We start from the raw sequence: 14547 nt of genomic DNA on the forward strand, positions 1-14547 counted from the left end.
TGCTAGCAGTAACTTTGGCCCTGCTGTGCCAAAGGAGATGTGCTATTGTCCTTGGGTGCACTTCTTGAGGCCACGTGTGGGGCGTACACAACTCCACCCTCAGCTGAGGTAGGAAACTTGTTCAAAGTGGTTTTGAGGTTTTGTTAAGAAGCATAACAGGAAATCTGCATGAATTTGGAGTTTAACTATTTTTTTTAATTTCTTGCTCTCCTAGGATATGGTGTGTTTTTTTTTTGTTTTGTTTTTTGTTTTTTGTTTTGTTTTTTTTTTCCTAATAGAAAATAAATAAATATCAGAGTGACAAATATTCTGCAACTGAGCACGTCCCAGTCCTGGGATAAGCCCAAGCTTTTAGTGGTGAAGAATGAACTTCAGGCAGCAAAGAGATCCTGGAGTAGGCTTGGGAATTTTTCCTTTCTTTTTAAAGCAAACCAAGCAACTCAAAGTCTGTGTCAACTTCTTCAAGTGATCTTATGCCAACTAATCATAGCTGGCACAGAAAACAATGCTGACTGTTGCTCCTTTCTCTGTCTACACTTGAGGCAAGGAAGGCCAAAGGCATAGAGCTGAAATGGCAGTCCTGTTCCATCTGGAGCAACTTTGTATCCTCAGACAAGCTGCTTTGCAGCAGAGGAAGGACCACCAAATGGCTCCTAAAAAAATCAGTGAAAAGAGCAACAAACACATCAGTGGGGTAGAAGCCAGGGAAAGCTTTCAGGCAGAGAAGGAGTTTGTTTAAGAGCTACATTTGTGGTTCAGTTGACAGCAGGGGCAATTAGAATCTCCTTTTGCCCCGAATGAGGAGCATCAACAGAAGCCCAACTGGCAAAATATGCTTAGCCCTGTGTGCAGTACTGATATCACTACTGAGGGCATCTAGGGCATCTAGTGCCCCTTGTTCCTTTGGTCCCTAGCCTTCCATTTGGTAGCCATGAACAGAATAAATGTCTTGGTAATATAATCTCTTCCCACCCCTGAGAAAGCTATGTTGAAACAACGAAGTCATCTTAGAAAGCCAAGCAGCCCAGGAATGGCAAAATATTTCCATCACAGCTGGCCCTAAAATGGGACCTAATGACAAATATCTCCATCACCAGAATTGCAGATTGCTGTGTACATCTTCTCAGTGCACTGCTGATTTACATGCTATGACACCACTAAGCAAAGCTTACATAGATGTCTCCACTACTCTGTTTTTAGCACTACATGACAGTATAATTGGGTCAAATTCTGTAATCTGATACGTAGGTGTCACTCTGCAGTAAGACCAGCAAGGTACTCATAGATATGATACAAGTTGGCTGCAATATACCTTGCAGTTGGTATCAGCTCAGAAAATTATCCACAGTTTGCTCCCCATTTGTTTAAGTTGCCTATGTGAGTTACGCAAGGCTCCAGCAACACTTTCACTGCTGATTCAGCATCACTCTGACGTCAGCACTTCTATTTGATTTTCTGTCACTGTTCTTACAGATTAAATTTCAACCAGTGACCTACAGCTTGATAGCTCATTAGCAAAACCCTTTAAGTCATCCAGTCCTGCCCTTGCTTGACAGTTAACTCCACAGTGCACACACTCCTGAAGCCTTCTAAAATTTGCGCTGCCCCATGACAAAACTCAGTCAAGCTCACTGCTGCTGCAAAAGCCCATGAATGGTCCTACCCATGTGCATGTCTTCACTGAAAAAATCACTGCCGATCACTCTTATGAGTCCTTACGTATTAAAAACTCCATGCACAGTCAAAATTTTCCTCTCTCATCCCTCTTCCCAGCCCTTGACCGATAGGGGAATTATTTGGACATTACTCTTGGTGAAATCTTAAAACGTAGCGTTCTTACTCTTTTTTTTTGTTCAGCATCATTACTACAGTCCAGTAGGTGGAGGCAACTAGAACACTGTTCTTCTGGCTTTCTTTTGCTGTAGCACATTAACATAATGTTCTTGGTGGACAGTGGAAATAGAAAAGCCAGAGCAGAGTATACTCAGGATGTCAGAGAGCCCAGTTTTCAAATTTTCAATTGAGTTAGATGGGATACATATTGCCCTGAATGCATTATGATCCAACTCACTGGCAGAATTCTAGAACTCAACTCTTCCTGTGCCCAGATTTGAGTCCCAGTGACAGGCAGGTTAACAATGAAAATACAGCCACTGCTTCATTTCACTCTTTCCTTGCATCTGACCAGACCTCTTGCCCTGCATTTAGCTTATCAATGCATTCAAATAGGAAACAGTATGCTTTTATACTGGGTACAGTCTGGAGCTATAACACATATTTTTCTTTCTAGTCTTCTTAAAACTGCAATTCAGCCACTGTCAAAACCGTAATCAATCCTCTCCCTCCAAACTAATGAAATCTTTTCTACAAATATTGAGCTCAGGTTGGCTTTGGCAGCTCTTGAGGCACTGGGCAGACAGAGCTCTGCTGCATGGTCTCTGTCCACCAATGGACTCTTCCCACCCCCACACCCTGATTTCACCTCAACAGAAGCTTCTCTCCTATAAGGTTGAAGTCAACTTTGCTGACTTCAATGGAGAGATGCTTGATTTATGTGGGTCTGAGAAGCGAATCAGGCTGTGATTCTTTATTGCCTTTTAAAGCCAGGAGCCCAGCAGAAGCCAATTGTGTCTGACGTAAAGCTGCTGCACACCCAACGTGGAATCCGCACAATTCTATAAACCAGCAGTGGTCTAAATAAAAACTTCAAACAAGACATTCTGGCATTGCCCAGAAAGAGTGAAGATAAACAGCTGGGAGCCGCCAAGTTGTGAAGGAAGAACTGCTTGACTGTTGGGCAGAGAGCAAAGTAAGAGGCAGAAATTAGGCAGGGTGCTGGGAGGCTTGTAACACTCTCAGAAAGCAAAGGGGTCACAGTGTTTAATCTGATTAATTCGTCACTAGTCCAAAAGACTTTGTACTGAGCCTCGGGCAGTGCAATAAACATACAATCATTAAGAGAGGAAATAAAATATTGGTTGAGTGGTAAATACTCCAGCTCTCTCTCCCACTCCAGCTTCTCTCTTGTTTCTTCTCTCCTTGCTTGGTGCAAGTAATAGAGGCAATAAAATAAGTGAGTGGCAGCATTAAACAACAACAAAAAAACTCCCTGTATTTCAAATTTCCCATCAAAATACTTTCGAGGAAATCTTTGACTTGTTTTCCTCATTAGTCTTGCCTTTCCTCAGCAGTCCATTCCTCCAGGAATTACCATGGACAGGATGGAGCAACAGCTAGAACAGTTTGGCTTCTTTTCTCAAGACTGGCAGAAGACTTAGTGGAAAACAGCAAGAAGGACATTTATCCTAAGGCACTTGTGGAGGCCATTTCAGTAGTCTCAGTTGTACGTATAAGCATCCAGGGGCCCAAACTGATGCTTCTACGAATGCAATTGTATTTACAAATATTGGAATTTTGCCTGTTCCTCACCACAGAACACAGCAGGGAGGACAACCCCCCCAGTGACACTGGAGGTTAAAAACAGTTGCAGCTGCTTAAAGCTATGTAGGAGCATAAGGTATCAGAGGATACCATGCCAGAGCCAGAGCTGGGAAAAGAGAGCATGACTAATGCTCTATACATCCTGGCAAGTGAAACTCATGTCTGGATCTTCTCCCATCCACTTGAAGTACTGCTAGTTCTCCTGCATCACACTTGCTGGGCACCAGTTTGTATCTGACCTCAGCACAGCTCTCTACAACTCGAAACAACTTTTACTCCCCTTTCCTAAGCAGACTATGTTGTTTACTCTGTTTAGACATTTTCTGGAGTCACATGAAAAGATTACATTATCTGAGGTGGGTCTCCAAACCCCAGTTCACACATCAGCCTACATCTGCATCTGAACACATATTGCCATGTGACACTCAGGTCTCATTGAGACAAATGTTACTAAAGAAAGCAAGGAGACTCAAACTGACAATAGACAATTTTTTTTTTTTTTCATTCACTTATTTGTCTCTTCTCCTCCTTTGTTCCAAGATGTAAATGCAAATCCATGAGTATATACAGAAGACCTAGTCAGTATACAATCTATACTATAGGCATTAATATCATGTCTGTAAGCTAATCAAATGAGAAAATTTTTATCAAATATGATATTGAGCCAGTTTCCACTGTTCCTAAGGTGATATATTCACTAGAGAATAATGAATCAGTCCTGTAAATCTAGTACCATAAAAATATTATTCATGCAAATTATTATAGAAAAATCTGCAAAGTTTGATTAATAAGGCTGTTGACTAATCTTATTTGACTGGGTCTTCCACATACATTCAGAAGGAGAAATAAGTTTACTCACTAATGGAGAGTAGTAAAACTTTGATTAAGTCTTCATGAAAATGATCTAGAAGAATAGATATTGGTTCTTTGAAAACAACAAATATCTCCTCACAGTGGCTTTGGCAATATTTCACCCAGTATGTTTTTGTTCATATAAGTCCTGTTCCGATTCACAATAATGCACTTGACTTCTGGGAGAAAAGGGCCACGTCCACATACTGTGTTGTGTGGACGCGCCCTTTCAAGCAGAAAACTGAGCCATAACAAGGAGTTTTGTCAGAGAAGAAATCTCGCCTGGATAAATGCCACTCATCAGCAGAGCATGGTTACTTATATTTGTAATAACATTAGACAAATCCTGTTCGTTTCCTTGATCGTCACATCTCCCTTGTCCCAGTTAACCTCCTGCTCTCCCCTTTGGAAGATCTAATCATCCAAAGTAAGGCTTTTTAACAGGAACAAGGGCAATTTTAAGATAAAGATAATAAAAACAACTTTAAGCAAACACAGCATACAATCATGGATTTACTAAATGCATTTAACATACATGTACGTAAGCACCATCCCTCTTCTCCTCATCAAATCATACGATCAAAGTGTACTTGCTGTGCAATGCCCACTCCAGCTATAACTGGATAAGGAGGTGAAACTCCTTCAGAGTTAACCACCATACATAATAGTTGCTAAAGAAAGGTCAAATTTGAATAAATTGAGCTTGTAGCACTGTTGTATCTTGGGAATGGAATAAGTGGAGGTGACTGTAGGCAAGTTAAGCATCAGTTTGTAAAACATGTTTGCCATGCTAACTATCCAGCATTCAGAGACTGATTGCTACCTTGCTAGTAACTACATATAATTAACTTTACATTCCTGTAAATTTACTGTGCGTAGTGTCTGTGCAATATCTGATGAAACTCATGTACTTATTTGCTGATCTTTCAGTCATCATGTCTACTATGCAAGACAATCTTTGTTTGTATAATCATCAGCTTAAAAAAAAAAAAAAGGCAGAAAAAGTCTGAGCATAAAGTAGAAAAGATATCAATTAGACTCACTACAAAGAAATGAAGAAATATATTCCTATGTCTAATGGCTTTTGTCCTGTGCTTCACCGTCATCGACATCCTGGCCTGTCATATTGTAACTAGGAAATAATCAGTTTATACAGATAAGATGGCATATCCGTCTATCCAATCTTGAATGTTAAACGTGCTTTTCCTCATCTTTCCAACTTATGGAAATCAAATAGAAGTAACTCCCTACTGTTTTCAAGGCACAGTTTATGGCATCAGAATTGTGTATCAGCAACACAAGTCTCTTCCTCAGCATTATGTATGAAAATGAAGCAGGCTGATGTAACTAGGAAATGAGAAGTTTGGTATGAGGACCTCTTTTAAACAGCTCTGTTCTATCTCCCCAGCCCATCTGTGTCATCAATATGTGGCCTCTCCTTGGGACCCTCACCAGGAGCTTTAGCAGCAAATGCAGAGCAGATGAAAAGATCAGCCATCCAGCTGTGCACAGTGCCTCAAGTCATGGAGTGCTGGAGGGACTCCAATATTTTGCAAATGCATGAGGTGCACCTCTGTCTGTGGAGTGTAGGAGGAGAGAGAAAACTGAATCAATGCTTAGTGTACACAGCTGGAGAGATCTCTTTAGGATGTACCTTAGTGACAGTGTAGGCAATGCAGAATCTGAATCACCTTCTGATAGATCCTTTCCAACTGAGCTGACCAATGCCATACATCTCATCTTCTATATTAGCTAAGTAAGCAAGTAGGGTTCATTAAAGTGTTATCAGTTAGTCTTTTTAAATGCAGCAAGTTTCAGTTAGCACAAGGAATATTAGCTGCAATTTTAATTTCTGAAAAATACAACAGGAAGAAACTGGTTGCAGGCAGAGGATGAGAAGAAAGATGGAGTATTTATCTAGTTATTATGAAGAGAATATCCAGAATAGTGATGGAGAAACAGGCAGAGCATATAGAAAGTCATATACATTTGCAGAGCACTTTTAAACACAAGAGGTCCCAGGATGAGTAAAATAAGTTAGAATTTCCCCTTTACTGAATACCCAGTGACAGCCCAGTGCAGATCACGGATGTTTGCTGCGGCCAAGGAAGTTGGCACTCCTCCTGTGTGATTCTTCACTCTGGTAAACATTTCCAGCTCTTCCAGAAAGAAAGTCTAACAACTTTTCTGATCTTTCTAAATTGTAAAGTATATGTAGGCTTTAAGGTTATCTGGCATACACATGACCTATGAGTAGCTAGGTGCTGTTCTAAACAAAATAACAATAAAAAAGAAAAAATACACAACCTTGGTGCTTGCAACCAGCACACTGCACTGAAGCTAATTACTGTGCTTGAATGCTGAAGAGCACTAACTGGTTCTATCATCACCCTTATCACAGATACCTCAACAAAGCGTGGGTAGATTTTGCTCCATATTTCAACTCCAGCAACATTCTATGAAGTTGCAAATGTCATTACAGAGCATGCCAAAATGCCCATGTAGTGAATATAACACTGAAATCATGATGTAAATCTATTTTCAGCTTTCATCTGAATATTCAGGATGTCTCTTCTTATCTCTGTTATATAGTATTTTTATATAGCAAAATATGACAAATCCTGAATGGCAAGAAGTATCAGGCTGAGGAACTGCCTCCTGGGGCAGAGCTGTATGCTCTCATAGGATTTCCTCCCTGCCCTCCCTTGTTTTACCTTTTTTTTTTTTTTTTTTTTTTAAAGATTAGTCAATCAGTGTTTAGCCACCTCAGGGAAAAGCAAGGTGAATTAGGAGAAAGAATGCCAAGGTTATCACAGAAAAGTTTAATCCCTCCTCAGTGGGAACCAGTTAATAGCTACGGCTAGACTCAAATACGGACCTCTGTTGGGAATCCCAGTGAAGGTCAAAGGCAGAGAGGAAAAAAAAAAAGCTGCATTGAGATCTTAGACAGTCACAAGCAGACAGATGTTCCTAGGTTTTAATGAGCAGTCTTGGCTCCAGATCTTTCTTGGAAGAGACACTTAGTTTTAGCATTTTTCCTTGCAATGCAAGGTATGGCTCTGGTTAGCTGGCTTTGCTTAGCTAACTGCTGATGATTTTTCCATCTAAATAATAGCTTAACAATGAAGAAACCAGTTCATAATCTGTGACTTGATGGATTAGGTCATGGAGAATGATGTGCAGTTGTAATCATGTAAATTAGAAATAAATAAAAATAATTTTTGTGTAAATGAGAAACAATTTAAAAAGTTTAGATAGCAAATTTGATGAAGATCCTATTGCAAGACCTCCATCTTATTCATCCTCATGGTCAAATAAACAGAAGGAAAATGACAGGAAATGCATTTTTTTCTTAGCAAATTCTACTTCCAAATCAGCCTGGTGGGAATCACATCCCTACTTTGAAAACGCATTTGGGTTCACCAGTGCTAATTCTTTCTTGTCAGTTTCTGTGCCTGAGTGAAATGTACTAAGCTGGAAAAACAGACTTAGCAGACATTTTCTGTTCAGAAGGCAGAGGGTAAAAATCCGACTGTTATCAAACTGTGAAATTAATAGCTTTCAATAGACAATAGAAATAACCTAATCAAAAATTCCAAAGACTTTTTTTTGCTGCACAACTTCCTTGCTGCAATAACTTACAAAATGCTTGCTGGAGAATGATTTTGTTCTTTGACAGGCATATAAGAATTCTCATATAACTTGGGTTTGAATTCAGTCTCTTTCCAACATTTTCTTGTTTCTCATTTCTGGGTATCACAACTAGTCTGATATTGTATGATATAGCAAACGGAGGAGTTTTCATGGGATAAGCTCCCATTTCAGACTGATTTTCATCATAACAGCCCAGATCTTTGACTCAATGAAGGAAATGGAAAGGTCTAAATGGCTTAAGTATGAGCAGTCTTTGGATCTCAATCAGATAGAATTCAATAAAAATCTGGAAAGGCTCACATTGGCAGGTTATACACATTTTCTGCTCCTTCTCTGTTCTCTGTTGATTCTCTTTGTTTGTTTGTTTGTTTTATTTTTGAGGCTAAATTATGTTTCTTTGAAACTTTTCTCTAGAACTTCGGAATCTCATCTACTGCTGGTTGTTTCAGTAAAGTTCACCCTTTCCCCAGCAGGTATGAAACCTCCTCTGTGATAAATATATGGTGGCGCAGGAGCACTGGGCTTGCTCCCAAGCTAAATTCAGCAAAACACCTGCCTCCGTCATCATGAAGGCAGCTCCCTATTGTAAAGTACAGTTCAGTCTTTCAGGCAAGATTCAGATTCTTTTCCCCCTTCTCAACTCTGTGGGAGAGGATCGGATGTCCTTAGTATCCAAAAGAGTTTTTTCCTTTCCTATAAACCCAGTCATACATCCTCAAACTCTTCATAGTCAGTCAGGGTTTATTGTGTCCATGACACTAGTCCCTTCTTTCAGCCACTTGATTTCAGGATAATTATTTTACAATTAGAAGTGACAGATTCACACAATGATTGTAGCAAGGGACTCTAAATATTCACTGTAGCCATCACCATCCCAGGTCCCTCTGGATCAGTGCTACACCATACCAGTCACAGAATACTGATCCAGCTCCATAACTTCCCATACATCTTTCTCAGCTCTTCAACAAATGGACCTTGTACACTTTGTGGGTGAGAGCAAAGAAACTCTGCTCAGTGCTGTGGCTGTACTCCCAAAGGCTGGGCAACAACTATCACCTTAAGACATTAGATCTGAGTAAGAGAGTTGCCTGCTTTGCCAGCAGGTTTTGTAATTGTTGCTGTTGTAGAACGTGATGGGGGGACTTTTGGCAGAAGTGCAACAAGCAAGGATAAATAAGCAAGGTGAAAAGAAATATTCATAAATGCTGTCTAAGAACCCAAATACTTGTGTAGGTCTCAACTTAACATGTGGCCAGCTTTCTTGTCAGTATCCCTAAAGTCTGGATGGAAAATGAGAATCAATTACAAAAAATCAGAGAAGTGAATGACTTGAATATAATTATTGAAAATCGCAAGTCTCTCTGTTCAGCATTAAAATTAAAGTGCAGTAAGATAAAATAAAATAAAGCAGAACTTACCAGAAGAGGCAGAAGAATCATAAATACTTCTATCCTTCCTATTTATCCTGAAGGGCTGAATGTCCTTTTCTCTGTAAGTTCCAAACCCTTCAAAGCTTCTTCTTTTATTCCCACTTCCATCATTATCCCGTTTCTCACTCGAGGAATTCATTTCACCAAACATGTCCAGGGACTCTGACCTTGCATTACTCTCAGTATTACCAGAGTATCTCTTTGTGCAAGAGTCAATGGGATCATTGCTTGAATCACTTTTATCTTTACTCTGTGTCCACTGCTGGGCATCAGAAAGTGACAAGGTAGACAGCGTATCCACTTCAAAGTTGCTCTTTGAGCCTTTGTGTCCAGTTTCACAATGCTGGTGCTTTTGCTTCTCCTTATGCTTGCTTTTTTCACTGAGCAAGGAGAGATCTTTATCTGAGCCACTTAGCCTTTCATTGATAGAGTGACTGGAGAAGCCAGTGGACTTGCTAGCAAAGAGACCACTCAGATCTTCATGTGTCCCCAGTATCCTCTCATCCTTATGCTTGTGCTTATGTTTGTGTTTCCTTTTGTGAAGTCGGCCACTTGAAAGGCTTGTTCCTCCAACCTTTGGAGGAGCCAAAGAGGACTGCATGTCTCCAAGGCCCATTCCCACAGGTGTTTGTAGGTGCACTCCATGTTTTGCTTTATGCTTGGCAGTGGTGGACATCTTCATATGAGAGCTTGCATGGAATTGGGGTGGGGGCACGGTAGGTCTCATAAATGGGGAAGCCGCTCCGAGCGTGTGAGACAGATACAAAGGAGCTGGATACTGACCATAGTAACCAAGATTCATCATAGGCATTGATGTGTAAGGCATTCCATAGGGTGCATAGTAACTCCCACTGGGAATAGGGTAACCGAACCCTTGTAAAAAAGGCACCTTTGTCATGGTGTCATTGGTTTTGGCAGGTCTACCACGCTTCTTCTTAGACTTCATGTCAGAGGTCCTGCGAAGATAGAGCAATGGGTCATATTGGATATATGGCACAGGGTAATAGTGATCAAAATTAATCCTGAAGATGCTGGGATATGGATTTTCATGATAAAATGTGTAACTACGATGAGAAATCCTGAACACTTGGAATTTATTGATGAGTTCCTCAAGGTCTGCCAGAAACTGGATATCATCTCTGTTTTGCAAGCTTTTCCTTTTCCTCTTGTGCTTTGGCTTTTTCATGCTCTCATGAGAGAGAAAGTTATCCACAATGAGATGTTTCTGCCGGTGACCATGCCTGTTTTTTGTGCTGGTGTCAGATGGGATAGCCTCTGGATTGTCCAGGGTGCAGAAATCAAAGGAGTATCTCCGGCGGGATTCTGAGCTTTTCTCAGCCTGGTCAGAAGTACTGTTGTTGTCTGTACCTATCCCACTGTCGCTCGGAATGGTTTCCTCACTGTGAGACTCACTCACCGGTGACAGTGTAACTTCTTTTAGAGAACCTATTTCACAAAGGTGGGAAGGTGAATTAGCCATTAACCTGGGTGGAGACAGCTTCCAAGTTCCACTGTGCATTCCTTTCTGGGTTTTTGTAGGAAGAGCACTGATAGGTTGAAGATTTGGCATAGTTTTTAACTCTGAAAAATTTGTTTCAGTGCTTGCAGGGCTAAGGTTGCCATTAGTCCCCGCTAACTGTGTCGAAAGCGGATGAATAGCTGCTGGTGACGATGCCACAAGTGACTGCAGGTTGGAAGGCACTGCTGGGTTTTCTGGCTGGCTGGAAACAGGCCTTGAGTGCTTCATGGCTGTCTTAGGTTCTTCTGGTTGAGGCTGCAGCTCTGCTCTTGGCTTCCTGCCCCGTTTTTTACCAATGTAGATAGTCCCCCTCTTGCTGACATTGATCTGCTTCCCTAGTCTGGCATCAATGGTTGTTGGCCCAGCACTAGATGGTGGCTGGATTTTCGCTTTCAGAGCTATGCTGCTGGAGCAGGAGGACAAAATCTGATTGAGAATATTCTTCCTCTTAAGGGTCTTCATCTTATTAATGGTCTTAATAGTCTTCTTATCCAAGACCCCAAGCTTTCCAACCTTTTTGTGAAACTTGAGATCACTGATGGACTTGTCCTCTCCTGGGACCATCTGAGCCAACTTGGCCAGATTCCGTCTCCTCTTTCTTTTCTTTGTTCCTGGAAATTCACGATTGATTGGACTTACTGGGCTAGTGGATGTTCCCTCATGAATGGTTTCAACAGTAAGCAAAGGCTGTTTCTTTGGTCGTCCTCTTTTTTTCTTGACAGGTGTGATCACAGTAAGACTGTCTGTATTGGTATACAGAGGGCTGGATGGCGTGATGGGATAGGCTGAAGGAGGTTCCACCATCATCTTCTCAGATGTTATCATGGAGGTCTCCCGAAGGATAGATTTAGGTTTGCTGCAGGTCCATCGCCGTTTAGCTGTGAGTTTGGGATGCTGGACCTCAGACAGTTTACTAGCTGTGGGGAGATCAGTGGATAGGAGAGTAGATGTCACAGCTACAGATTTTCTGAGTCTGGTGGCACTGTTGGGGGAAGCTCTGTCAATAAGCACACTGCTGTCAATAGCTGCTAAGGGGGACTCATTTTCAATCACTTTCCCTGGCTTTGTGACTCGAATATCTTTTCTATTCCCTTCTGACTGAGAAATAGTCCTGTTTGTCACCTCACTGCTCATAGCAAGCCCAGAAGGCAGACTTTTCTCTTGGATAGCTTTCTCCATTGAAGATTTTGTAGACTGCCTTTTTTTCCTTTTGTGGCTGGATGTATCTGTTGTTGGAGACTTTATTGGGATAGTAATTCGTACATGGCTAGTATCATTTTCACAGCTGCTAGCAGAAGTGGGATTTGGTTTTGATGGTGATGCATCCAACACACTGTCCATCGAATAAGACTCTTTTTTTCCTTCCATGCTGTCATGGCATTTGCTGTCAAACGCTTTCTGAGCGCTCTTCACCCACTCAATGTCAGCAGTTTGGATGGTTTGACATATCAAGTCCTTTTTGCTGGACTTCTTCTTTGTACTCCCAGCAGACTGATCAGGAACTTCCAGCTGCATACCTCCGTCTTGATTACCAATAGGCAAAAGCCCATTGCACTCGGAGGCACTGCTTGGCTGAGCAGCCACACCAGTGTTGTTGGGTGATGGGTCTGCACTGCAAATGGCAAGCTCTTTGCTGCTGACAGACAGCTGCCCCCACGTGCTGCTGGCACAGGACTTCTTTGCTTGGGATTTACTGAAGGAAACTCCTGGCTCTGGAGGAGTGACCTTGGTGGCACTAACAGCTTCTCGACTGGGTTCTGTGTTGATGAAGCAACTTTGAGAAGTGGATCCGGTATTGGAGCTTGCCAACCAGTCAAGATGGTGCTGGTTGCTACTTTTCTGCTGGTGCTTTGATTTTAAGGTATCACTGGTGAAGTCTTGTTGGAGGCCTGGATCATAGTGCAGGGTAGAATGTTTCTGTGGCCTGTCATAAACCTGGAAGGTAAGAAAAGAAAAAAGAAAAAAATCAGGGAAAAAGTTAGTTTTTCAGTCCAGTCACAACCACTGGTTTCATAGTGAATGACAACTGCTCTAAGCCAAAGTCCTCATAACAGTTAGGAGCCTTTATAAAGTGTTCTTATACTTCAGTCAAATTTGCATTCAGATTCATGCACTGTAAACAAGTTTTGTGTGTTTTCCCATTCTAAAAACAATGGGAATATTTCTATAAATGCTAAATTGCAGAGGAAACATCTTTTATTGACTTTTAATTTAAAACATGAGTAAAATATTCCCTTCCAGTGCATGAATGGTGAAACTTAGCCTCTCAGTGAGAATGCTTTTCCTTAAAAATAATTCCTAGCAGAACTTGATGCTCAAAATTAAATCCACTGATGTAAATAACATGAATATAGAATTATCTAGGAAGCTACAACAAACAAGAGGAAAACCCGTGAGTTCATCTCCTCACAAAGCCAAAATCCTCAAAGATCTACTTGTTTAAATTTCCACATAGAAGTCATCACCACAAAATCAGTGGTTAAAAATGATAAGCGTAGCATCCAGTGTGTGAGGCATGCTTGGCAAGTTCAAGATTTGCATTATTCTCTTTATATTTTAATAATCTGCTATTTGCATTGTTGGTAAGTGACATCTTCAACACACTTTTTAATCTGACAGCAAGCCTTCAAACTGCAGGGGTAACAGAAAGGGCAGAATTATACTGAAGTATTCTACAGTGCAAAATAAAGGCTACTTTATTCTTGGCAGGCCTCCTTCATTAAAAGAAAATTATATTTCTTTACAGCTATAAGTTTTTCAAAACTCTTTTAAGTGTAAAAAACAACGAAACAAACAAACATTTTATTTTCTCTCACTGACCTCCTCTATCCATTTGTTTTCTCTGGTCATATTCAGATGTTACGTTTTGTAAAGCTCTGGACCAAACTGTGCAACTGATTTTGAGCACCTAGTACAACAAGCAAACTGTTCCCAACAAACTGTATCAACACCGTTCCGAATACCAAATAAATGATGAGAGACTTAAAATAAATGCGTAACTAAGGAAAGAACAATAGAAAACAACTGCTAAGTGTCTCATGTTTCTGCGAACATGCTGTTACAATTAAGTTTCTATCAGCAGCATTACATTAGATCCCTGCTTGGGTTGTATGACGCAGAGATTTTGGGGTCAGCACAAAATGGTTCTGAGCTCCTTGTGACCTAGTCCTCTGAGAAATTAGGTGCCCTCAAATTTTGATCAATTTCAGAGGGATTTGAAAGGTGCTAAACACCCCAAGTCCACAGTATGTTATTTAGTGACCAGCAAACACGTGTCTTATATGCAAACTGATGGTGAGGTATCCTTAGTATTCACGTGAAAAAGGACATGTGGCCTTTCTGGAATAGGCAGTAATGATGAAGTTGTTCTGGTCCATTGTCTGCAGAGTAATAGGGGACTCTTAAATCCTGTGGATAGTTCAGCTGTTGTACATATGGACCAGCTACGCTCAGGGAAAGCAGAGATTTCCAGGAATTGTGGAGTGAGAAAATGAAAGCACGCAGCTGCATTGGAGCTGCAGATGTCACGGGCATTTCTTTCCTTTTTTTCAGCCTGAGAAAAGAGCTGAAAGCATAAATAGGCCTGGGGAAGAAATCAGCTCCTCCTCCTCCTCACAGCAGCCTCCTACGCTCCAGCCGCACTGCGGCCTA

The 14547-nt window shown here is 41.1% G+C and overlaps 1 protein-coding gene across 1 annotated transcript in view; it reads right to left on the minus strand.

Annotated features, from left to right (window-relative positions):
* SETBP1 (SET binding protein 1) overlaps positions 1 to 14547 on the minus strand; it is a 268893-nt gene that overhangs the window by 69543 nt on the left and 184803 nt on the right. The window contains exon 5 of the mRNA XM_085213603.1: positions 9366 to 12831. Within this exon, the coding sequence (XP_085069729.1) occupies positions 9366 to 12831 (3466 nt within the window). The remainder of the gene's footprint in view (positions 1 to 9365; positions 12832 to 14547) is intronic.

Source organism: Meleagris gallopavo, chromosome Z, assembly GCF_905368555.1.
Source record: "Meleagris gallopavo chromosome Z, MGAL_WU_HG_1.1, whole genome shotgun sequence".
NCBI lineage: Eukaryota > Metazoa > Chordata > Aves > Galliformes > Phasianidae > Meleagris > Meleagris gallopavo.